This window comes from Pholcus phalangioides, unplaced genomic scaffold (genome assembly GCF_987345545.1).
Source record: "Pholcus phalangioides strain wild (caught in Gottingen) unplaced genomic scaffold, Ppha-v1.0 ptg000001l_1, whole genome shotgun sequence".
Taxonomy (NCBI): domain Eukaryota; kingdom Metazoa; phylum Arthropoda; class Arachnida; order Araneae; family Pholcidae; genus Pholcus; species Pholcus phalangioides.
This window is the reverse complement of record NW_028301594.1, coordinates 21,925,144-21,952,012: the sequence shown is the minus strand read 5'-3', so window position 1 is coordinate 21,952,012 and position 26,869 is coordinate 21,925,144. Positions and strand designations below refer to the sequence as shown.

Sequence of the window (26,869 nt, the reverse complement as noted above, 5' to 3'; positions counted from 1 at the left end):
AGACGCACTAATATTCACAGAAAGATACATTTATTATATCATTATTTAAATATTGATAATTAAAATGCCCGAAAACATTTTATGCAATCTGAAATACAAATGGGAAAATTTAGTACAGCACACAACATAACATGTTAAGTACCACATGATTTTTGTTGTTCAAGCTGGAATTTACTTTAGATTCTTCATGTAGAAAGTCAAAAATGGAATTTTGAGAAGCCTGGTGTTTAGATTTTTCTATTATATTTTTTACTTAATTTTTCTTAATAACTATAGTAATAATTAATACAACCATTTTCTGGCTGTCATCGATTTGGTACTTGAGAAAACAGATACCAGCTATGGATGATCACAAGAGAAGGCAAATGTGGTTATTAACATGTTAAGCCAGGTCCCCACCAATAGAACACTATATCGCAAAAATCGGTTTTGGGGTGTGGATAAATCTACTATTAAAATCGCCCACACTGTGCTAGCCAGACCTCAAAACCGGAGGGCGCGGTAGCCCGGTTGATAAGATACTCGCCTAAAGTACCAAAGGATGTTTAGAGGTGTCGCGGGTTTGATACCCGGTTCTTCCTTGTCAGAAAACTTTCCTGGCACAGGGGCACAACAAAAAAACGGTGACTTGACCGCAGCAAAAAATTGCTACCGCAGGGAGTCCCCCACCAAGGGGCTAGTGCACCAACCTCTCAACGAGTATAAAAAACAAGCCTGCCATTCGGAATCGGCAATAAATTGTAGGTCCCGGTCTAATTAGCCCTCGTGTGCAGAAAATGACCGTGGTGCGACAAAAATGATCAAAAGCGGTTTTTGAATGGAATTCAGTATAGTTCCGCAGATGTATACCTGGCTTTATAATTGAAAACATTTTCAATAATTGCTTTAAGAAACTGAAGGTAACAAAAAAACACTCACTTGTTTTCTTCTTCCAGTTCAAGCTCGTTTAACCTATTGAAATAATATTCATCAGTTTTCTGATCATCCTTACTCCCATTTTGTGGTGTTGGGTCACTTTTTGAAGCAGATGATTGGTCTTTTTTTTCATCAGCTATTTGCTTTCGATGCTCACGTAGGCGTTCTGTATGTTGTTCTGGAAGCAGTTCCAAATAAAAACTCGCATTGAAATATTGTATATGATTTATATATATAGCAACATGGAAATATACGTCATTGAAGTCTGAACTTTACAGTGTGTGTGTCTATTTGATTCATAAGTAATTTGTAAAAGACCTGTAATTGCATATATACAGGCCATAAACATAAATCCAGTTGCGAGAAATACATGTATATGCTATTGATAAAATACAACCAGAATTAAAAAATGAATATCATTATCCAAAGAATTTCAGATTCAGATAATGGTAGAGACTGATCAGAATGGCATGATTTTAGGAAAGAAGTTGGTGACCCACTGATAATGAGCGGGTTTCAGTCTATCACAAAATGATTTTTTCTTATGATTTATCTTTAATAATCCCTCTTAAATAAAAATTTATGAAGCATAAATTATAGATGTATTGGAAATTTTTACCAAAAAATTACTCACAATATCATGACAGAAAAATATTGGGTTATTTTTAGAAACTGTAGATTTGGTAATATTTTATTTGAAGACAGAATATCATGGGTGGGTGGGGGGGGCTATCTTTACACAAAGGAGTCCATCTTCGGTAGGTGAAAAAGTCATAATAAAGTAGCTCAATAGTTAAGCTTGGTTGCTGAAACTGGCTTTAGAAAGTTGATATTAAATTTAAAATAAACTTATCTCAGCATTACTGGTTCATTCTTGTAAAAAAAAGGTTATTGCAACAACATCTGAAATGAAAAGAAAAATACAATATATGTACAAATACCTCTCCAGAGTTTCTCTTCTTCTGGATCATACTTCTCTGTGATCTCCACAAATTCATGATCCTAGATATAGCATCGCAAAAACAAAATTTTAATAAAGTTGGTCACACACGTGTAGAAAACTATAAACTTAAGCATTCAAAATGAAGGATGTGGAAGAAAAATATTTGATATATAAAAAAGTTAGCAAATTTGATTTAAAATCAAAGCATGCTGAATTAAAAAAAAAAAACTATTAACATTTTGCTTAGCATTGATCATATCAAAAGCTGAAGGAATACAATGAAAACTATCCAAAGGTTTCTTCTGGAACCGATTCCTTATATATCATAGTCACTCTCTAATCAGTCTGATCTAATCTAAAGCACTTTGGTTATATCAATGGTAAATCAAAAGCAAAAAAGTCAGATTGATTGTTTATGTGGCAATTTTTTAAAATACTTTTTTAAGGCAAAATTTTATTGTTTTATATTGTTGAAGTACAGTGATATATCATTTATGCATTGGTGCAAGGGAACAAGGAAAAACGACAGTGAGAAGCGTATAAGTGAATAGCATTATTTTCCCATACACCTTTGATCACACACACAGGAGTGCAGCAAACCATCTTATAACTGAAAGAGATTTATAAGTGAGAGTGTGTGTAAGTGAGAAATCACTGTAGTTTTAAATTGTTACAGAAAGAAGTTGATAGAACGATAAAACAAATACAGGCAATGGAGATATCAGTAATACCATCAAGTATGTTCAATTGAACCCAACTGTAAACACTACTGTCAGTCTCCTAAACCCTCCCACATAGAGCAATTGGTGGTCACCTTGATAAATGACCATTACAATTTTTTTAAATAGATATCATTAAAAATTTAATAATGTTCTAACAATTAATAAGTTGTAAATCAAAAAAATAAGTAATACAAAACAAATACCGTAGCATCAGATATGAATCCTAGCCAGTTTTCAAACTGCCTTTTCTCCTTATTTAAACTAGACAGTGTGTTATCACATTCTGAATAAGAGAGAGAAAAAAATGGCAACATTATGAATATTGTATTTCATTGTATACTTGATGCCATTTTGAATAATTATTTTAATAAAACTGAAATAAGCTGATAAAAGTCCTTCAATACCAGCATAAATATGGAATAAATAGAGGGTTTGAAAAAAAATCACCCTTGAATTAATAAATAAGAGTTGAATAATTAACTCTATATTACAAAAATGAAAAAAATCGGATAACAATTGATGATAATAATTCATAACAGGGTTTTAAATCAGGAACGCATACCATATGTGCAAAAAGTTTTCTGACCATATTTTGCAAAGAATCTTTTTTGAGGGTCACCTAAGAGCTAAATCAGTTCTTGTGGGCAAAAAATTAAAAAAAAACCAAAAAAACTACATACCACAGAATGACAAATTTAAACATACAGTAAACCTTTGATGTCTCAAAATGCGATTTTCATAGCTTTTCCCAGCAATTGATATTACGGGAACCTATCTGTATATTGCGCATATCACCAGACAAAGGAAAAAACAAGATATGCTGAAAGTGTGATGTAATAGATGATTTTATCTAGATTCTATTGCTCAAAATACCCAAATGTGCATTATAATGGAGGAGCAGTGTAATTACAGGCTACTATATATCCTATTGTCAAACATTGCAATTATAGAACTAAAATAAATATGATGGTGCTGAAAATTCTACTTATAGAAGTTCGGCTTTCTTGTTTCAATTGGTGCAGAAGACATTTCTGCATTTACCATCAATTTGTGCACTACACACTCAACTTCAACTCCATGATGTGTTTATAAATAATTTTTAAAATTGGCTTAAAAAGTTTGTAGGTTGAAATCTTTCTACTTAATAGCGCATAACATATATTATATTTTTTAGGGTAGCTGCTATGACAATGAACCTACGTTTAATTCTTCTGGTAGATATTTCAACAGCTTGTTTCGCAGAAACTTCTGCAAACCAATTATCACCAAGAAGGACTGTGATGTTATTCGTATCAACTATCACACCTGGAACAAAAGCTTGATTCCCAAACTTTACCTATGGGAAAAAAGAAAATAATTTACAATGCCTGATTGTCTAAGCTCGAATAATAATAATAATAATAATAATTTATACAAAAATTGCCACGTTTTTAAGACAAATAAATTACACTGGTCGAATGGTCGACGCGTTTCGGCTCTTCAATGGAGAGCCGTCATCAGGACCTCGTGGTCAGAACTCACACGAATGAAGAGTGATGTTTACGTCTGGTCGTCCGAAGAGTTCGCCTTTGTATTTGCTGCGTCCGAGTGGTCTTTGGATGCGAATTGGGGAGCCATCTGTTGTAAAGTGTTGAAAGTTTTTTCACGACTGAGGTTAATAAAGCCTGTCCAAGCTGACGAAGCCTGTTCAGCTTGGACAGGCTTTATTAACCTCAGTCGTGAAAAAACTTTCAACACTTTACAACAGATGGCTCCCCAATTCGCATCCAAAGACCACTCGGACGCAGCAAATACAAAGGCGAACTCTTCGGACGACCAGACGTAAACATCACTCTTCATTCGTGTGAGTTCTGACCACGAGGTCCTGATGACGGCTCTCCATTGAAGAGCCGAAACGCGTCGACCATTCGACCAGTGTAATTTATTTGTCTTAAAAACGTGGCAATTTTTGTATAAATTAAAACCAGGCAAAGTTACTCATTTTTTTGTGATAATAATAATAATAATAAAAACTTGAATAGTAATTCATTTCGAGAAGAATGTTGTAGTTATTACATGTGTTATTTACATCAGGCTTGACAAATCGAAAAAATATTTAGGCACCAGCCCAATTTCTTAGGAACCAAGCATGATATATTGCTCAAGAAAAATGTTCCTAAAAACAATGTTTTCCTTTACTTTTCCCATGTTAAAAGATGTAGTGTAATGGAATTGAAAAATTTTGGGTTACCCTTAGATTACAATTTAGCAACCACATTTAGGAAATTTTAGGTACCAATACCAATTTTCTAGTCACTACGGCGACTTGGTGCCTAAGATTTGTCCAGCCCTGCATTACATGTGGTATAAAGTTACTACATTCAGTACAGATTCTTAAATTCACTGAAATATGAAATTTATGTAAAAAGACATAACTACAACACTTAAAAAAATATGCCCATATATATATACAGGATGCACAGCAAGCAGGGTGAATGGCGCTTTACTTCGGTGATCGGACGAGAACCGGTGTTTTCAGCATGGTATGGCCATTGGCAATGGCGTTTTACTGGCAAACCATTGATCCTAGAGGCATATATTTAATAGGAAAAAAGTTTCCAAATAATGTGTAGCACTCATATGTCATTCATGTATCCAGGGGGTTGTATAATTAGTGAAATAAAAAATTAACTTTTCATACAGTTCCAGTGTGAGCCAAAACCCAATTAGAAAGTTGCTGCCCTGTCTAAGGTAAAAAATTCCACTTGTCCAAGAGCAAAATTCACAGAGATTTTCAAATTCAAAAAACAGAGTAAATTTGGAAAAAAAAACCCAGCATTGAATGCGGGTAAAACAGTATTTCTCTCATTTAATGCTGTTCTCTCCCCCCCCCCCCACCCAACGTTCCTGTTTTTCAAATTTGAAAATCTCAGAGAATATTGGAACCATGGAATTTTTTTTGTTGGCATAAGGAGGACGGGGAAACAACTTTTTACTTGGGTTTTGGGGCACACAGGACTGTATAAAAAGTTAATTTTTTTATTTTCATAACTATACAACCCCTTGATACATGAATGACATATATGAGTGCTACACATTATTTCGAAACCTTTTCTTATTAAAAGTATGCCTCTAGGATGAATGGTCGCCAGTAAAACACCATACATCCTGCATAAAGATCTGACAATTTAACACAGACAGATGAGAGTCCCTGCTATTTCATCTTTGTCAAAATCTATCCAAAAAATTAATTGTGGCTAGGTCTCTAATAGGATTATAACTGATCACTTGCAATTCCTCTGCTTTCATAAATTTTCACTGTAAGGATTTTCCAAGGAAAAAATATTTTTTAATAAATCACCCTGTGAATAACGATAAATAAATGTCCCGATCTACTGGCAAATGTTGATGGATAACTCCAAAGCAGAATATATCTAAATTTACGACGTACATCCGAGAACAATTTTGAAAAGAATTTTAAGAAAAGAAAGAAAAAAAACCTCAGAACATTTTTGATCAACTGAAGGGTTTGTTGCAGAACAATTTGAAACATTCTGCTTTGGGAGGGGGCACACTACAGATCACTGATCAACATGATGCAGAGTGTCCCACAATCTACTGATATTTTTCAAATACGATGGCAAGAAAATGACAGATATTAACCCCATTCTTGAGGGATATAATGTGGTGAAGTCAGTAATTTCAGCTCCGTCATTCATGTTGCAAGGTTTTCATAGTTAGTGAAATAAAAAAAACTAAATTTTATATGCTTCCCCCTGTTGTCTAACTTCAACTAGAAAGTTGTTGCCCTGTCTCTCCTCATGTCAAAAAAAAAGAAAAAAGAAAAGAGTTCTACGTTTCTAAGTGCAATATTCATAGAGATATTTGAATTTAAAATACAGAGGAAAGTTGAGAAAAAATCTGCAAGAACTAACGGACGATTCTTTCCTAACTTTTCTCAGATTTTTTAATTCAAATATATCTGTGAATATTGCACTTAGAAATGTGAAATTTCTTTTGTTGGCATCCAGAGAGACTGAGCAACAACTTCTTTTTAATTGGGTTTTTGGTACAGGGTGTCTGTGCAAAAAAGTTAATTTCGTTATTTTAATAACTATACATCCTCTTGCAACATGAATGGTGTATCTGAAATTCTTGACTCTGCGCACATTTATATTCCACAAGAATGACTTTAATATCTGTCACTGTTTTCTTGCAATCCCATTTTGAAAACCGTCAATCGACTGTGAGACGCAACATAACAAAAATGCACCCTAGAACAGGGCTTGACAAATCAAAAAATATTTAGGAGCCAGTCCTATTTATTCGGAGCCAAGCACGGTATTTTGCTCAAGAAAAGCAGTCTTAAATAACGTCTTCATTTAACTTTTCCCATGCTAAAAGATATAGCATAACGAAATAAGAAAATTTTGTGTTACCGTCAGATTCCAATTTCGAATCGCATTTAGAAAATTTTAGGCGCTTATACAGATTTTTTAGTTGACATGGTGACCCGTTGCGCAAGATTTGTCCTTCCCTGTCCTAGAAACCTCAAAACACAACTCTCTAAAAAACTAAAACTATTGACAAAGATATTGATAGAAACACGTTAACAACCGATTTTTCATATATTTTATCTCCAATAGATCATATATCATGATATAATAACAAACATACATTTGTAATTTTTGAACTTTTATGCACTGTTAAATCAAAAATGAATAAGCAACATAGCATCTGCGTGGCTGTAAATATTCAATCAACAAATAAAAAATATTTTCTACTCTGTGCTATAGCCTTGAAACAGCTGTTTGGAGTTTGAAATCTTTGTTATTTTGAGCAGCAATGTTGGACTGTCACTTATATTATTGTAATATTTGAATGACAGGATCTTACCACTGTATCGTAATTGAGCTTGTCCGGTAGAGTTTTTAAACGTTCTTGTAACTTTTCATAATCAGCTTTGAACTTTTCCCTGCATTCACAAAAAACAGATAATAATTTTCAATGATACAAAAAGATGCAATGACTAGGATTGAAAGAAAAAATTGAATTGATTGATAATTGAATTATCGCTGCTGATATTGAATCAAATTCATAAATTTAGATACAGAGAGTATAATTGTACCAGATTTATTACTGTGTACATATATGAAGCAAAACAAATTCTTTCAAGTTTTCAATACTGATAACTAGGGCTAGGATTTTTATGCTCTAAAATATGCTATCATGGATTGGTTAAAAAAAACTTGAATTTTAGTTTTTTTATCCAATCTATGGCAGTGCCATAGCATGTTAGCGTATGTGTTCACCTGGGCATGACCAGGTGCCTCAAGAAAACAGGCTTTGCGTGCAATGTTTGACAGCGAGTATGTAAATTGGCAGGGAGGTATTTCTAAAGCAAGGGGCTTCAGAAAAATTATTATGGCCCAAGAGGGGGGAGGCTATGATGCTTTTAAGACTGCACTCTTTCATCTGTGGTGATGTTGAATTCTTAGGGAATATAAATCCCATAGCCCCAACTGATAGCATACTCACCATTGCCTGATTTTCTGTAAGCATTCAACAAGTCCCTGAAAATATACAGGAAAATAAAAAATTTAGGTTACTTTATTGTGAGCACTATACATATATTCAATTTGAAAGTAAAAGCGGAATGACATTTCTGATAGTTAGAAATAGTTAATGGATTGTTTTTGAGACTCTTGATACCATGTTCATGCTACTCAGTGAACACACATCTAGCTTTTGCTCCTCTTCCCAATGCAGCGACATAAATTGGTAAAAGCTCTGTTCGGTTACATGATGTTAGATTGTCATACTCATCATCAACATTTATTTTATTGCCTTCTCTCTTGAAAATGACTCAAAATCAATTGATTATATTATACGACTGTGAACATTGCATGGGCACGTATAGTGTGCTTTGGAAGGGGGGCAGGTGGGTCTGATGCCCTGGACCAGTGTGGCTTTGAACTTCATCCTTTAACCACTCCTTCAACATTACAAGGGGGTGCCAAAATGTATGCTCGCCCTGGCTGATCAAGCATCTAGTTGCGGCCCTGAGTGTGATCTTTTATTATATTGTATGAATAAAAGTTGTTAGACCCATATTACACTATAAAAATTTGATAAAATATCTTTTACAAAATTTGAAAAAAAAAAACCAACCAATAAGCCTATTGCATTACATTTGCTCAAATGTAATAAATAGGCTACACTTATTAGTTTTTTCAAGTATGAACCTTGTGATAGAGTACATTCATACTTCTGGTGTTCAAGGCCTTTTCTGTTCCCTCCAGTTTTCTCAATATCTTTGTCATTATGATATGGCTCAAAAACATGATGCCATGAGTATTTTTACTATTGGAAATTTTCAAAAATATTGATGTCAAACTAAAGCCTAAACTGCTACCTGGGTGTACCGCTCCCCTTGTGCCCCCAGTTAAGCCACCCCTGAAGAAGTTGAGGATTAATTACATTGGGCAAATTTACTAATTACTAGGTTGTGGTTTTACTTGCTGCTACTAAAGTTGCTCTGCGTTATCTACTAAACTTACCACTCACTCTGTTAATGCAAGTAAAGTTTAAGGGGGATGAATTTTTCTCACTACTTGCTGTCGTTTTTGCTAGGGTGCAACACTGGTCTTGCTATTTTTCTTTCTAATCGCTTTGGCTCGCAATAAAAGAGAAAGACAACAATAAAAAAGGGGAGAAATGAGATGCTCGCGCTGATATATATAGTAAATGATTTTACTAGTCGCACGTAATTGAAACTTGCTGGGGTAGTTGAAATGGGTTTTCTCCCCGGCTGCATTACACGCCAGAGAATAGCTAGTCAACTCATCCAATGTAATTGAGCCTTTAAATACATTTCAAGTTTTCAATTGCTCAAAAAACTGTAAGTAATTAAGTAGTGAATGCTCATTAGATAATACAAGGCTACATCTACTGGTACGCTCACAAAGTGCCAATGGAATCCAAAAAAATAATCCAGGTTTTAGTTCCTTTATCTACTTAACCACTAACTCACTTACAGAATATATATTCCCTGTAAATGATCCTTAATGTCTGCATACATTTGAAAGCACTAACTTTAGTAGTAATTTAGTTAACTACTAAATTACTGAATCCCCCATATGAACAGGCTTTTTATCGAAAGGCAGCCGTTTAACATTATAGACATTTCCAAACAAGACTTGAAAAAATATTGTCACAAGTGGAGACCATACAGCAGCTGTTCCCCAATAGATAATAATTCAAGTGACGCAAGCGACAGGAGAAAGGAGTAATATAATAATCTAAGAGACCTAATGGAAATAGACCAACCGCTGTTTCAAATTTTTGAAAAAACATGGTGAACAAAAGAGAAAGCCCGTTTGGCGAAGCTAATGCCACCTGGTATCACCTGGCAAAAACTTGGAAGATGCTGAAAAATACGACAATCCAGAGCTCCATTATGTGGTCTTGGCGACTTATCGTGGGGGGAAAAGTCATCAAAGTTGTGGTAGACCATACTGCAGCTGTTCCAAAAATCACCTTGTTATATGTCATCTTTACAAAATAAGTGTAAGTAATGATGGCAGGTTAATAAGAGCTCTGTAATGTAAATAAAGTTATCTGCCGCAACTAAGAACGGTAAAATAATACTGGATTACAGAGCAGAAGAGTTTCTTTAAAAGTGGGACGTATGGCCACACATATTTTGGTTGAGAAACAATGGTGTACAGTTCGGTGTACTATTAAAAATCAGGTTTATCCCAGGATCTCCTAGGCTGAAGCACTGTTGGCCTCAAAAAAGCTTTAGTAGGAACCTATATATAATTCCTTTTTCCTATGGCAACTTTTTTTTTTTGGCAAATTCCTTTCTAGCCTGTTGGCACATTTCTTCCTGGCTGGCGATGGTCGCCATTTTCTTATTTTCATCCATTGCCATTTTTTTCAGTGGCTACTATTATTATCCGCTTCTGAGTAGCTATTTCCTTTATCGCTATTGGTTACCGTCTGAAAGTGATATTACCTTTAGAGGTCGAATAATAGGTTTTTATATAGCCGCATGTAGAGCTGCATTTGAATCGAACCCGATAACATTTTAGAACTTATTTCATATTTGTTCGTTGATTAGTTTCTATAACATATATTGTTTTCCCAGCATGTTACTTCTTTTTTTTTTAAATATCACATTTTCTAAGGTTGTACATTTCATATTTTCATCATATTAATTTTTTGCATACCAAGCGTTTAGTTTTAATCCCACAATTACATTTTTATTCAACCCAGAGAGCTTTACTTGCCCTGACCTTAAAAATAGAGTCCAGGTTTTATAATTTTCAATCCTTTATCTTGGTCTAGGATGTAATATTTTTAATCTCCATCACTTTTTATTGTTTTTCGGAGTTTATAGTAATTTTTTCATTTTAACAATGATAGTGTTATCCCTTTTTTGGGTGATTTCTTTCCTCGCCAAGAAAGACATCTGAAAGCATGACTGTTTCATTCGTTGCAACTTCTCGTCATGCTTTTTATAGTTTTTCTTGCCAAAGAAAAAAAATCTCGAACAAATTGGCAAAAGGAAATATAACTATTCCTCAGAATCCTGCAAGTTCAGGGCAGCATATGAGTCATAGCACCTGGATCGTAGGTAAGCTCGAGCCGTCCTGAACTACTTAATTTTTTATTCATGTTTAAACGGGCATTAATGGAGGAATTTAAGATCTGTGAATAATGTACAAGCCGTACACATTCTTGCAGTGTGACGGCGATATCTTCTTCGGGCATTAATGATTATCCCTCTACAATTGTTTTCTTAGTATGCAAAGTATCGTATTGAGATTTCACTGTACCCAGTGGCGCCAATATGAAGAAAGTATTGGAAGGGGACTAACTTACTGGTAATTCCATATATGCAGTACTCAACTTCCGGGCTCACACTTGAGTACTGCATTACTTTTTTGGAAATTATTGGGGGGGGGGGTCCCCCCTACATAATTTACTGGGGGAGGGCTGCCTCAAATGGCCTCATCCCCTAGGTTCCAACACTTATGACTGTACCATGTATGATATAGTGAATTTCTCCAGTGTGTATGTGTGTGGGACTCTTGTGTAATTGGAAACATCTTTAGCTTTAACAGCTTATGGCAGGGGTTTTCAAAACATGGGCCTCTGCCACTGTTGGCTCGCCAAGCTCTCTGTTATGAGGTGTACAGTATAACTTGGTGGCATGCGGGCCTGACAAAGCTCTATCCGAAGGGGCCAGGGAAATTATTATTATTTTCACTATAGAGAGGTCCGTGAAAAATCTGGGCTTCCGACAAACATCCCAGCCTATACAGCCCTGCTACATGATTGTGGAAGGGGAGGGCATGCCAGTCAAAGCCGTAGCTGAATAGTTCAAACTATAGAGAGAAACGACGTCACTCTCTGCTGTTCATATTAAGTACGAAAGCCTGGATAACCAAGCGCAGTCTCATTCAACTTTCATACATATGCTCTAAGGAATGAAAATGTCTGTCCTCTGTGGTTAGAACACTCGCCCAGACAGTGAGAGATTGGTGGTTCGATTCCCCACAGAGGAATGTGAATTTTCTTTCCGAAATACATCTCGATCTCCGCTTGGTTATCCAGGCCGTCGTAGTTCAAACTAGTTAAATACCTAATCTCAAATGCTCATAATACTGCCAACAAAAATTATTAATGATAATTGCAATGGAAATAATAATTACCTTTTCATGTTCGGATTTAACTTTTGTAACTTTAGATGGATCTGATAAAGTATCGGCACTCATGCTGTGTTTATTTAAGTATCAAACATTCATAACTACCTCATTATTTGTTTAAAAGTCATGCGTGCTGTCAAGCTCTAGTTCGGGAGCGAAATGTACAAGGAGCCTTGAGAATTGAAAGACCCTAAAATGAAACATTTTTTTAAAATTCCATTTTTTTCTTTTTTCTCTAATAGGAAATTTTGAATTTTATATAAGCTTCACTTATAGCTCAGTGGCTGAACTTGAAATTGCATCAGTACATGGCTGACCATATAAATTCAAATATTTCGGGCAACTTTTGACTTGATCATCATTTTTGCTGGACAATTTTAAAGTATCTGGCAACTCTATTGTCCACGCTAGGGATGTAAACAAATCACAATGTCCGGATAGCCCTGCATAATTCAATCGAAATAAAAAAAATCACGATGTCATACAAAAATTTAGTCTCGAAGTTTTTCAAATTATCTTTAAATTCGCCGCGTTATTCGAACGCGTTTCATTTGAGGTAATTAATATATATATATTTCAAATATACGTAATTGAGGATGTTTGTTGCACTAATTTTAGTTTCCATGTTATTTACGGGATGGCGTAGCGGCTATAGTCCTGGGCGGCAAGTTGGGAAGTAGGCGGGCCTGGTGCCTCGGGTGCCGGACCAGAGGGGGCGCCGAATTAATCTTTAACTGCGTCTACATTACACGGGGTGCCGAAATTCCTGCTTACCCGGCTGACGAAGTATTTAGCTGCGGCCTTTTTGAGAAGGGTGGCTAAATTTGTATAGCCCACTGCAGATCCACCACTGGCCAGCGAGTGAGGGACTAGGTCAGTGAGTGACTTAGAGCGTGTGCAGGCATGACCAAACAGACTGGCCCAGAGAGTGAAGGATCAGGTCAGTGAGCAACCAAAAGAGTGACTGACCTAAAATGTTTGCACCCATGTGAGTGAAAAAAACTGCAGCGTGAAAACGCTGATTGCTTAAAGAAATAACCGTAATTTAGGTGGGTAACGAGGTAAAAGAGGTTTGTTGCCTTTGTAGTCCAATGCGTTCACCCGGCACGTGAGAAGAAGTGGCACGAGATCGATTGTCAGTAGTTTTTTTTAGTAACTTTCTTTTCTAAATTCATCTTTGTATCAGCCAGATGTTGAAAACCTTTTTATGCATTGCAGAGAGTGACGTCTTCAGAAAAGTCAGTGAGTGATTTAGAGCATGGGCAAGCATGACCAAAAAGACTGACCTTGAAAGCAAGGGACAAGCTCATCGAGTGACCTAGAGCATGTGAATAATGCGAAAAGTGTATGAGCATGGGACTGACCAAAACAATGTCCAAGCATGTGAATAACTAGAAGAGTGTCCTAGAAATTGTGTGAACATGTGAGTGATCAAAACAGGGACTTATGGAAATAAGCATATATGCAGGAATGGGGAAGGGCCGGCCAGGTTATAGCACAGAGTGATGAGTTTGAGGTATGAGAAGTCAAGAAAATCAAACTAAAATGGGAGGACGACAAAATTTGTGTCGTCCACAGGTGGCAAAACCATAAATCTGCTTCTGGCACTAGTTCAGTTCATTCTCAGAACTGCTTGAATAAATAGGGATTGCAAAAAACTACAGTTTTTTGTTTCTTTCAGCGTTTTTCAGTCTTGGTAAATTTTAGGACCCTGTCTGTAACAGTTTGTCGAACTGACCGTTTACCAAAGAAGCTAGTTCCCTAAGATGGAAGAGTAGATCAACTTTACCCAAGAATATTAAGTTACTAATGAATAAGGTAAATGCACGAGAAAATAATATTTCTTTATGACACTGAAAACGAAAGGCATGACAAAAAAAAGCAGAACTTACAAAAACATTAAGAATAAATATATCGGAAAAATACAACTAGAGATGGAAAATAATCCTAGTGTCGAGACAAGAACATGTCTAAACAATGGAAAACAAAATGACGCTATTTCAAATATTATACAAAGGGAGATGCCATTTTAATAGCCTGCGTTATTAGCGCCCCCTGGAATGGGAAGATCAAGAAAAATTACTCAAAACCTGCACCATTATGCCTGCCTTGGCAATCTGGATTATACCGCATCTGTTCCCAATGCATAATATTCTGCTTTGCGGCAATGGCTGTTCTTTAAGTTCCTGTCACCTGCTACTCTCTTGTCGTGTTTCAACCCCTCTCTTTTTCCCCTCTATCTGTGTTCATTTTGTTTACATATTTTTATTTCATATTAAAGTATTTTGTGGAGAGGAAAACATTTCAGTTTCTTTTATGTATTCTCGCATTTCATATGGTTCGAAATTTTTTTCATAGTGATTATGAAATTTACAGTGCAAACTAAATTATTTCTGATCCAAAACCCCATTCTATTTTTCTCCCTAGTAAACTTTCGGCAGCGTATGTTCCCTGTAGAGAAAAACATGGACTGTTAATACGAAAAAATTTTGACAATTATTGGGTTCCAAGAAAACGGCCACTCACTGATGACAAACTTACATCTGAGAGCAGAGAATTTCTTCAGGAAGTCATTCACGATAAATATATTCAACCAGGAGAAAGTCCACTGTGCAAAACATCTGAAGAAAGGCGGCAATGGACCTCAGAGTAAGTAGCATTCTTGATGAGGAATCGTGCCATTTACTGTATCATGACACCCACATTTTTTGCAATAGGACCAGAACTGGGGTGAAGGGCACCTTTCCCGGGTGGCAAAATTTAAGTTGAGAAAAACATTGTTATGAAAGTAACAGATTTTACAGTGGTGGCTGTAAAATTAATCTAATTCAATTTTACAAGTTTGGCAGCGCTTTCCATGGAGAGAACTCTGTATTCTCCTTTCCTCTTTGGTTGCTTTACGTCGTGCGCCAATATGAGATGCCCTTTAAAAGTAGAAATATGAGAAAAGTTATTGGGCTTGTTTTGGCCATGCTGAAAACACACCTTGGATACTGATGCTGACATCTACCTTCTATCTTTTAAATCTGTTGTTTCTATTACGTCAGCATATATTTGAATTTTAAAAAAGAATATTTTATAACTTTGTCATAGAATTTTACGCACCTTTTAAATTAGAGTATAATATTGGAAGAAGCTATGGATTTTCAAAATTTGCAAAAACCATTGCCGATGGCAACTGCTAAACTTAAATGATGATTTTTCAATGTTGTTAAGATAGGTCTATCGATTAAGCTCACTTATTGCATTGATAGAATATTATTATTTTTTAACTGCATAGACATAAGGATAATGTGGAAAAATAATTTGATAAACAAAAAAGGTTTCAATGCAGTGTAATACTTTACTAATTGTAGATACATGTACTTGACTACATATTTTATACGATAGATGGCAGTAGGCTATATTTTGGGAATCTGTGCCTTCCAAAATATCCAATCACTAGCTGCCATTGGTTCAAACCATTTCATTTAAAATTAAAAATGGAGTTAAGAGAAAATGCATAGAGAAAGAGCTATGAATTGAATGTTTTCAGTGCAAAACTCAGTGTTAAACTGAATAGTTTGGACATTGTGGAGATTATCTTTTCGATCTGCATGTATCAAGACTAAACCTGTAAAGATAAAAATTCTTTGACCAACTTGAATTGAGACAGAGAAATGAGCTTACCACATCATGTAAGGGAAGACCTGCAAACCTGTCTGAGATGTGCACGTGGTGTATAATAAAAAGCTCTTTAGTTACTCAACTTCTTTTAAATTATGAAGCTGTCCAGCTCAGCTTTCACTCAGTTTTTACCTTTTCATAGAATTTGCTGTTTTGTAAATCCTATCTTGAAATTTTAGGCCAAACCTGGAACAAATTAAACAATTTTCTATAGATCATATGGAAAACCATGTTTTGGCTAACTAATGTGATTCCAGAACAAATTATCTTGGTTAGTGAAGGTATCACTGTAATTCTGAATAAGATTGTGGGAAAATTCAGCTCATAATGCTGCTGTGTTATGTGAGTGTGTGCATTCATATCAACTAAAACATTATTTGAATCCATATTCACCAGCTAAGGTAGAAATATCACAAAAAATCTTTGTAAACTGAAATATCACTGCGCGTTTATATCATATGTATGTTTCTTTTGTTTTTTTAAGTTTACAAATATATATATCCCTCTTTGATTTTTCATCTTATTCTGTGTATTTGTATACAATGCCTTTTTTTTCAACATTGACATATTTAATACTGTGTAATGCATATGTAACTCCATTATGTTCACCATCTTCAATGTTTAACATTCTTCGACCATGGAGCTTATATGAAATATATAGTGTTGTAAATTAGAAACACAACCTTGAGAATAGAAATGACACTGTTCAGATCTTTTGTAGAGCAGATTCAGATTTTGTTCAGATCTTATTATTTGATTAGAGTTATGAACTGTATATAAATTATTGATGTTTTTTATTCATTTAATTGGTTTGTGTAGACTGATATAGTTATTTGCAAAACATTTTATAGATCGAGGAGAACGGGTCTGATTGTGAGGAAAATTGGGGTTCATCCAATGTGGACGAAGACCGGTAAAAAAGTCATAGCCACGCTCCTACAAGTGAGTGTCCTAGAATTGAACTTTATTTGATTGAAGTTATTAAACCTTAACAGTGTGAGATTAAAGGGTTAACTTCATTAGTCTCCAAATGATTTTGATTTGGAATTAGTTTCATGTATTTCATTCTCTTGTTATTTATTTACCATTGGTAAATCGTTAGCTCTATGTTTTGTTTAGCATCATGGTCCCCCCCCCCCCACAAGGGTAGGGCTGACAGGGCTGTAACCCTGGGGTCCAGGACGATTCTCGTCATTTTTTGTTTTTCCCCCACTATAAATTTACTATAGAGGAGGCCCCATGAAAGGTACTAGCCTAGGGACTTTGCTCCAGTATGTGAGGGCAATGGTTATCTTAAACAATAAGATGATTGAAATGTAAAGAGGGGCAGGCATCAAAAAATATTTTTAGTGGTATGGCTTTGGGGAAAAGGTTGGCCACACCTGCATTGGAAAAATCATCAGGGCAGCAACTAGATACTTTGTCAGACGGGGCATGCACACATGCATTTTGGCACCAACGAGTGATGTAGAAAGAGCAGTTAGTGGGGGGGATTCGGCCCCCTCTAGTCTCTCGTCCGGAGCACTAGACCCACCCGCTTCCCTTTGTTGCAGCCCTGAAAACCATTTCGTGAAAGATTACCAGTATGATCAGGGACTTATGCAGGACAGCTTTTTTTTGGGTGGGGGCGGGTTGCACAAGGAATCTCTTCCAGAGAAATTTGGAGTAACTAACCTTCAAAAGCATTTTAAACTAACAAGCGATAAGATTGAGGTAGGCCCAGCACATATAGGTATTGTAGGACCCTAATTATCTGAGCCCTGATTAACCACATTTCGGGTTATGCAAGGTACTTTTAAGAAATTCATTAAAAAATTAGGTGCAGTGAAATGATGTTCTACGTATAATAAAAACTGTAATGATGCTGTAGAGATCTAGAAAAAAAATAGTTACACATATCATTGTAGACAGTTTGAACATTTGCACTATTTCCTATCGAATGGGAAGTCTAGCATGACCAAAGAAGATATTGTTACACACTGGTGTAAGAAATTAAGAGAATTTGCAGACCTGGTCGATTATCTCTAGAACTACTGTACTGATTTTAATGAAATTTGATTTGTACATACATTGATACAATACAAAACAAATAACCATTCAATAATTGTAATACACACACATGATCGTGCGTAACACTCGTTGGAGTCGGAAGGTATGAAACAGCGGTTGCAGAATAAACAAAAAAAATGGGTTAATAGGGGGTATTGTCCCGTCTTACAGATATACAGGTCTCGCAGCGTGATTTCATACTTGAAATAAGGCAGTTTATCATTTCCTGTGGCAATTGGTCCCACTCGTTCAGCAACGCTGTTTTCATTCCCTGGATGGTTCCTGGAGGGGGGGGGGGGTTTGCAAGTTGCAATTGCACTCCCCAGAGCGTCCCAGACATGCTCTATAGGGTTAAGGTCTGGAGATCTGGCTGGCCAATCCATCTGGCAAATATCCTCACTCTCTAGAAAATCGTTGAGCAGAAGAACTCTGTGTGGCCTTGTGTTATCGTCCATTAAAATGAACTCAGGGCCAACTGCACCCCTGAAAAGGTGAACATAGGGCTCCAAGCTCTATACCTCACACCAGTGACAGTGCCTCTTTCAAAGACATGGAGAGGTGTGCGGCCATCCAACATGATGCCTGCCCAGACCATTAAACCTCCTCCGCCATAATGGTCGATTTCACGGACATTTGGAGGGTAGGTAGCGGATCCCTGGTTCTCTTCATATGAACATACGGCGAGAATCAGTGCTTAGGCTGAACCGGGACTCATCAGTGAAGAGAACGGTCGCCCATTGATCCATACTCCAATCTCTATGCTCTCTGCACCATGATAAACGGATTCTCCTGTCCGTAGAAGTGAGCGGGACGCAAACAGCAGGTCTCATTGCAAACAACCCTCTCTCATGAATTCTTTTGGAAACAGTCACCCTTGATACACGGGTTCCTGTGGCTGCATACAAGTCACGAGAGAGCTGAGAAGCTGTAGCACTCCTGTTACGCCTCGCTATAATCGACAAATGGTGATCTTCTCTGGCTGTCGTGGCTCTTGGACGACCTTGCCCAGGCTTTCTCTCGATGGATCTGGTATCCTGGAACTGTTTCCATAAGTTACACACGACGCTGGGCGTTAAATTGAGGCCCTCATATGCCCTTCCCTATGTATGCCTTTAAGTATGATAGGTTTAGTTTTTTGACATAATTGGTCTTTGCGACAATAAACCCAAAATCCAGTTGAGTATGATAAGTCCCATAATGCTTTCCACAAAACAATTACTCTATATTTTTTCCTTTCCATATAACATTTATTTTTGAGGATCATTTTAACAAATGTTGACTGTATTTGTGTGAATTTAAAAATATTTAAAATACCATTTATACTACTAACATTTCATATTTTCTGCCAAGGTAGTGGACAATCATGTCATAAGGTACAACCCTCCTGAAATATTTGAGCAGTCAAAATATGCAAATTCATACAAAGAGACTGGTGTGTATGGAAGCTTAGTCGTTGGTGCTGAGAGTGCAGATCCCCAACTGGTGAGAATTTTTTTTTTACAATTTCTTTTATATTAAGTAAAATAATCAAATGACATTTTTTTTTTAGTCCACATATGTATAGCAGTATGAATTCTACATTACTGATTTAGCACTATTTGATGCTCATTGGTTGATGTATAGTCAAACCCATGAAACAGTGAACTAATACTGTGTCAAAAATAAAGTATTGGAACTACAAGTGTGAAATTTGTACTAAACAAAATGTTAAGAGACAAATGATTTTTTACTTTAGATAGCTTTTCATTTTATGAAGTGCTCGTCAAAGCACTAATCGATGAGACTAGCTTGATTCTATTCAAGACAGGTTTCCATTTCATTCAGTGTTTGTCTTAGGTTTCACTGTACAGTCAGACCTCAGTATGATATTACCTGTGAGGACAGAATTAAAGTGGCTTCATAAGTAGGGTGACTTAATGACAACTAGGTCTGAAATGTGCTGGTGGGGAGCTTCAAAAACCGACATTTCAAGTAAGGTGACCATAAAATTGGACATCCTCTTATGGAATAAACAAGAACTAATTAATGATCAAATTTATTAAATTCATCTAAATAAAAGCAGTGGTTGAAGAAGTAATCAATGATGTACAAGTATTGTTCGGAAAGTAATCTCCCTTTCATAATTTAAAAAAAACATTTTTTTTGTAAAAATTTTTTTTTTATTCAACACAACATACCTTATACTGTTTTTCTTCAGTCACTTCATATATTTAAACACTAGCTAGTAACACCTTATCTCTGCATGTTTGTACCCTAAATCCCCTTAATAATTGATGTTCTATTGTACATCATTGGTGAATATTTTGGCAACTCACCATGTTGCCTAATTTTACCGAAAAAAACAGCTGGTCTGTGCAGATTAGAGAAAAAATTAGGGAACAGTTTTACTTATACACAAAATGATTTGATATTTGCCTGGAGAGTGTATCAATAATATTTGTTGAATATTTACTCTTTTTAACATTCTTGAATTGTCTTCAAAGAAACTTTATCATGTGTATTTTATTTGTCATTTCTTTGGATTCTTCATTATTATTTACATGTAAATATATTTTAAAAAATTATTCATAATAATAGATGTACAGTGAATTGAGTGTTTGTTTTTGTTGATCTCTGTCCTGTCAATAGTTTACTGCAGCATACAATGGCTTGTTTGCTGAGTCTGGAGTTATGCCAAAGAAAAAGCTGACTCGTTTTCGAATTTCTCCTGATGCTGCCTTAGAACCAGGTATATTCTAATTCACTTGTTAACCAGTTACTAAACCACACATGCACCTCGTCCATCTTCCTGTGCGGAACTTCTAATGAATTGGTATATGTTGGAATGTGTGTGTATGTGTAGTGAACCTAACATGAAGTTTTGCTTCTGTGTACTGCTTGATATATATAGTACTGCCATCCAATTTTCTAACTATGAGTGAAATGTAATTATTGAATAATTGTACTGTTGTAAGCCTGTTGTTCTCTGTGGCAAGACTTTTTAGTAGGAGATCAGCTCGCATTTTCATCTCAAAGTTGGGAACCACTACTTAACCCGTGTACCCACTTAATTTTTCTTTTCCTTATTCAGCAAAATGTATTTCAGTCTTCTTCTTTCAGAAAAATGTCCTGAAATGTAATCTAAAATTATGTTTTGGAAACGAGATAGGTTATATGTCGGTACCTTCTGTATAAAACATGGATGTTCAATAGTTAGTGTTAGGCTGACCGTCTACTGAAAGCGACTATCAGGGATAAACAAGTGGCCCACAGTTGTATATGTGTGCAAAAAGTGAGCAAGCATTGTCCATTGTGAACAAAGTTAGGTGACTTCAAGAGATGAACAACAGACTTGCAGGAATAAGATTTTACACATCTTGCTGCTTTTGCATAGGTGTTCTGTTTAGCTTTTTATTAATCTATCTTTGTGCCACTCCATTTTTTTTTCAGATTTTCACTCCGAGTATTTTCTTCTCTTTGTGAATACGGAAGCTAAAGAAATTCTTCAATGCAATATGAAAGGCACACTTTAATAATTTTGTAACATTTGATGAAAAATGTAAAATTTTGAATTGTAATAAAATATTTCTTTTTTGTAATGAATAATTTCTGATGATGACCTACCAATATTAATATTAACATAGGCATTCATTTTGTATTCACAAAAATTCATGCTCCTATTTTGTTCGAGTACGAAGTACAGGCGCAACTAAGTAGTACATTATATTGAGAGTCGCCTTCAGTCGAAAACCTTGAGTACCTTAGTCATCTGACCCAGTGTTGTTTGTAATTGCTCGTATTGTTTGTCATGTGTACTCACTTGCAGTGGATAACCAGTAAACTGGCTAAGATGCTGAGGTGTCTTGTTCAGTTTGGCTGTTCTTGTGGATATGAGTAAAATATTATTTTGATTTTTTTCTTAAATTACTATTTTTTTTCATTCTAGGAACAGCGTTATTTGCTACACACTTTAAAGTGGGACAATATGTTAATGTCTATGGAATATCGTGAGTTTTTTAAACTTTAGTTTCACAATGATTTGAACATTGTGATTAACCTTGAATAAATTGAAATTTTTATTTTCCAACCATATTCTTTTTATTTCAAATGATTTTCGAGTATACTCAAAGCATACATTTTTTAAAAATTTCTGATTAGAATTTGGATGTGTTTTCTGCAAGCATGAATGACATTTGTACAATCATACCTTGTCTAACGAATGCCTCAGATTATGAATTTTTCGACTAACAAGTATTTTTTCACGATATTTCCACCTTGACTTATGAATGTGTGAATTGACATGGATATGCAGACTTACATAACATAGCCGCTTTATAAGCTGAATTTTCGCACCAATCATCATTGGAATTACCATCACTCCATCTTGATTATCTTATGTCCACCTCAGAGGCTCTTCCCAGATATACCTCCACTTTTCTATCACAGTTTTAAACCATTTCATGTAAAATAAAAAATTGAGCTAAGTGAAAATGCATAAAAAATAGTAACTTAGAATGGGATGTTTTCAGTGCAAGACTCTTAACAAACTGACCAGTCCGAACATTCTAGGAGCTTACCTTTTTCATAAGCATGTATTGAGACAGAGAAATGAGTTGACTATGTCACATAACAGGATGCATACGATCCTGACTGAGTTATGCACATAAGTTAGTAAAATACAAATATTTTCAGTTTCCTCAACATTTTGTAAATTCTCATTTATGCAATTGTGAATCTCTTCATTTCAGCCTTTGGTTAGTTTTATCTTTTTTATAGTGCTGCTTTGTTTTGTAAAATTTATCTTTAAATTTGGGGTAGTTTTTGTAATGAATTAAACAATCTTGCCCCCATAGAAACCTATGAAAAAAATCATATTTTGGCTAACGAAGATTTAGGCAAACAAATTTAATTTCAAAACAAATTACCTTCGTTAGCAGAGACACCACTGTATCAAAAGTTCACACTTATTCTAAATAAAAATCGTATTCCTGTTAATTCTATAATGTTTTTCAAGTGTATTCCGTAATGCCCTTTAGTTTCCATAATAATTACTGTATCACAATTTCTTTCTCACAACATTCACAGAGTATAGATTCAAAATGTAAAAAAAAATTCTAAGTGCAGGTTATGCCACTCAGTATTACAGCACAGCCTCGATTAAGCAAAGGTAATGCATCCAGATTCACCTCATATAACAAGATTCTTGGTTAATAGAGATGATTCCCCCAAAGACGTAAAAAATAAAATTCTGTCAATGATAGGTATATTTATTTACTAAAAAATAGAAACCAAATTTGATACATGATGATAAATGTACTAATTAATGGTTGGTATAATATATTTATGCAAAAATACTTTCGAATCATCAGTTTTCTTTTCTTACCATGTGCCAAACTTTGCTAGTGAAATGTATATATATGTGCCTGATTTACTTAGATCTTCTGAGTGCCTTGATAGAGACTTGTTAATGACGGTTTTGCTGTATTTGCATCTTTTCTTTCTGAGAAAAGTTGAGAAATAACATGTTTAAAGAAATGATTATTAAATTAATATTTTGAAAATATTAGATTTTGTTAAAGGTTCAGTACGTGGCCGACGACCCTTTATACTTCTGAAAATTTTGTTAGTGGTGATTCAGATAGCTACTAAAAATTGGCATGTGGAGATTATTTATCACCTTAAATTAGAGGCAGCATAGTGTTCAGTTATTTAAAAATACTAATCATGAGAATCTAATGAAATATCTCTACACTATATGTAAGTTTCTATTGCAAAGAAGGAAAAAAAAGGTCTATTTTCGAAATTTGGTAAAAAATTATTTTTATCTGTTCAGAAAATACCATGGCTTTCAAGGCGTAATGAAGCGATGGAATTATAAAGGTGGTCCTAAGACTCATGGTTGTACAAAATCTCATAGGAGAGGAGGCTGCATCAGTGCTGGGGTGAGTTGTTTGAAAATTTCGTCAAAAATCTTAAATCCCCCCTCCCTGTGCCCAACTTTAGTGTCCTATTAACCAGTTAAACCAGCGTTTCTCAACCTATAATCTGCAGGCAGACTTGATAATTCAATTCCAACTGAATGAAAAATTCTTTGATTGTTGTATGTATGCTTGATATTAGTAATATCCAGATTAGGTTCACCATACCTCGCCAAGGAAAATGCGGGAAGATGCGAACCTAAGTACATGATGCTAATAATTGTAGCCGAAAAATGCATTTTATGACAAGTTTGCTAATTAGTGCTAAAATGGGTGAAGGGTGGGAAATAAAGCCCTGCTAAATTGCAGTAAATAAAAATGTATTTGACGAAGAAAACATTCAAATGGATGGATGATCACATTTCATTCAGAAAAAAAGAACAAATTGTAAATACGCGTCATTGCCAATCATCATGAAAAGTGTTGGTATAAGTCGGTAAAATCACCAATTGTAGTTAAAATTGTTGAAAAGTTGAGGAAAAAACATGACAAATATGTTAAAATATGTATTATGATTATATAATACATTACAAATTCAAGTAAGCATCATTGAAGAAAACGGGACTAATGTATAAAAAAATTTGGAACTAAAAATGCATAAATGTCCCGTAATGCAGGACACAAGTGGTCTATAAAATTTTTTGACACTTTACTAGTCTTTTGAGTTCAGAAAGGTTGAGAAACGCAGAGTTAAGCTATTTTGAAACTGTTCCGGCATGAAGCAGAACTCATGAAAATTAATATAAATTGCTTGATTTGTGTCCAAAATTGTTGCTTAACTGTATTAAAGGAGTTAATTGTTTTTTAAATTATAAAACATTGCTTGAAATTCGCAGTTAGTAAAACAATATGTGTGGAAAACATATACATTCCATCATTACTGATGATATTTATGTTTAGAGGAAAAATTTTATTGCCTATTCTATTGAATGATGCATTTTTAATTTTGTGACAGCAAACCAAAATTTATTGTATTGATACGGTAATGTCTTGATAATCTGAGGCAAAAACGGAACTGAGGAGACTGAACCAATTTCTGAAACCTGATTATCTAAAAAATTAAATAAAATAACTTTCTGGGGGGGGGGGGGGAAGGGTTTCCTACTCCTACATGTTTTGCCCTCAATTCAGTGACCTAATTCATTGGAGATTAATTCAGAGAGACCTAATTCATTACTCAATGGCAGATTCCCATGAACTTAGCATAAAGACAGCTGATGGGGCTCTAGCCCTGGAGGGCCTAATATGAATGGTATTTTTCACTCCATAAATTTTCCATAGATGGGCCTGTGAAAAATTCTGGTCTGGAGATCCATCGGTGACCCCTCTATGTATCCAGAACTTTTTCAAACTGGAATTACTCGCATTTGTGAGGAAAATGTCACAAAGTGAAACAATAGAGAGGTTTTGGAAGGAACTTTGAAAAATTCTAGCATCTCGGATTATCTGGAATCTCAAAGTTTTGAGACTCAAATTATTGAGACGCTACTATATTTATGTGAACTTTGACCACATTTGGTGTACCAAAGAGGAAAAAAAGTAATTTTTCTGTATGTGCGATTGTATCTTATTGAGTAATTTTCAAAGATCTTATAATTTTATGTGAAATTGTTATTTTTGTCATAGAGAAAAGATGGCGTATGGAAAGGAAAAAAGATGCCAGGTCTTCATGGTGGCTGGAGGCGATTAATATGTGGTCTTAAAGTAAAGAAACTTTTAGAGATCTTAATAAAAAAATACACGTATTTATTCATGTACATACAAATCTTGGGAAGTTGTTCAGTGAAGCCTCGTTATCGTAGACTTTCAAGATGTGCAGATTTTTGTCTGCACAGTCCCTAGTTGCCGGTAGATGAATTACATATTCATCATTCATGTCATGGTTGATTTGTTAATTTTTTAAATGTATACAAGACTTCTTGTCCTCCTCCTTATATAACGGGGGGGGGGGGAAGACAAATTATATATAAAGCACATACTTTTGAAAGAAAACCAATGTTTTTCCCGGTCAAAAATCATCCCATAACCAGAACTGGTACAAAATGTCAAAATTTGGCAATGCCCCTAGGTGCCTCGATGCACACTTTGAGAACTACTGCCATAAACTACCACTGAACCATTGGTAAGTAGCTTACCAATATCTCTAAATAGAAGCGGGAGAAAAAAGTTGCGTACTCATCCGTTATAGACATGAAATTGGAGATTTTTGTCTTGTTTCTTCTTTGGCTTTTTGGATCATTTACACAAAAGAAAATATTTATTACTGTAAACAGGAGGCATGAAATTGAAAACGACAATGCATGACTCCAAGAAAATTTTAAGATAAAAAAAGGTGCAGTAGTAGCATGGAATTCTGGTTATAACGGAAGAGTATCAAAAGTTTTTTAGACCTCGGTATAAATTGTAAGTCCAGGTGTAAGTACCCTCGTGTCTCTACAGTGACAGATGTATAAAACAAATGATTAAATTGAAATTATGTGTGAGAACGTTATATCCTCTGATAAAACTAATTATTCAAAATCCTTATTTTATTATTCAAAATAATTTATTGAACGAATATCTATTAAGTTTGCATCTTCTAATTACAGGTTCTGAGAATCAATGCTAAACATAATGTTATATATGTGATCGGCCGGGCTGTTCCTGGTGTCATCAACAACTACTGTTTCGTGTACGACAGTAACTTTGGCAAGAAAAAACATTCTGAGGATGATCCCCCACCATTTCCTACTTTCTATCCGGGTGACATTGAAAATATGGCAGAAGACTATTATGATGAAGAAATGCACAAGTTTGGTGACCCATCAATAGTTCTCGAAGATCAAGTTGAAGAAGTAAAAGTCAAAGTAAAAAAGTAATTCTATTCATAAGGAAATGTATATATATTTTTTCCTCTGATTATTAAAATTCTCATAAATTTCA

At 35.2% G+C, this 26,869-nt stretch overlaps 2 protein-coding genes across 2 annotated transcripts in view; one reads left to right on the top strand and one right to left on the bottom strand.

The window, feature by feature from the left end:
• The window catches only part of uri (unconventional prefoldin RPB5 interactor), a 20,263-nt gene extending 7,615 nt beyond the window's left edge, over window positions 1-12,648 (bottom strand). The window contains exons 1-7 of the mRNA XM_089232053.1: window positions 12,282-12,648; window positions 8,098-8,132; window positions 7,456-7,534; window positions 3,781-3,916; window positions 2,784-2,863; window positions 1,857-1,917; window positions 919-1,093 (exon numbers count right to left, since the gene is read on the bottom strand). Coding sequence (XP_089088179.1) covers window positions 919-1,093; window positions 1,857-1,917; window positions 2,784-2,863; window positions 3,781-3,916; window positions 7,456-7,534; window positions 8,098-8,132; window positions 12,282-12,344 — 629 coding nt within the window. The 5' untranslated portion in view covers window positions 12,345-12,648. The remainder of the gene's footprint in view (window positions 1-918; window positions 1,094-1,856; window positions 1,918-2,783; window positions 2,864-3,780; window positions 3,917-7,455; window positions 7,535-8,097; window positions 8,133-12,281) is intronic.
• On the top strand, window positions 12,634-26,869 carry mRpL3 (mitochondrial ribosomal protein L3). Its single transcript, XM_089232062.1, has 9 exons — window positions 12,634-12,831; window positions 14,703-14,924; window positions 16,793-16,883; window positions 19,341-19,472; window positions 20,619-20,718; window positions 21,916-21,976; window positions 23,803-23,911; window positions 25,574-25,651; window positions 26,536-26,869. Exons 1-9 carry the CDS (start codon window positions 12,752-12,754, stop codon window positions 26,803-26,805), a joined length of 1,143 nt encoding a protein of 380 aa, XP_089088188.1. The 5' UTR covers window positions 12,634-12,751; the 3' UTR covers window positions 26,806-26,869.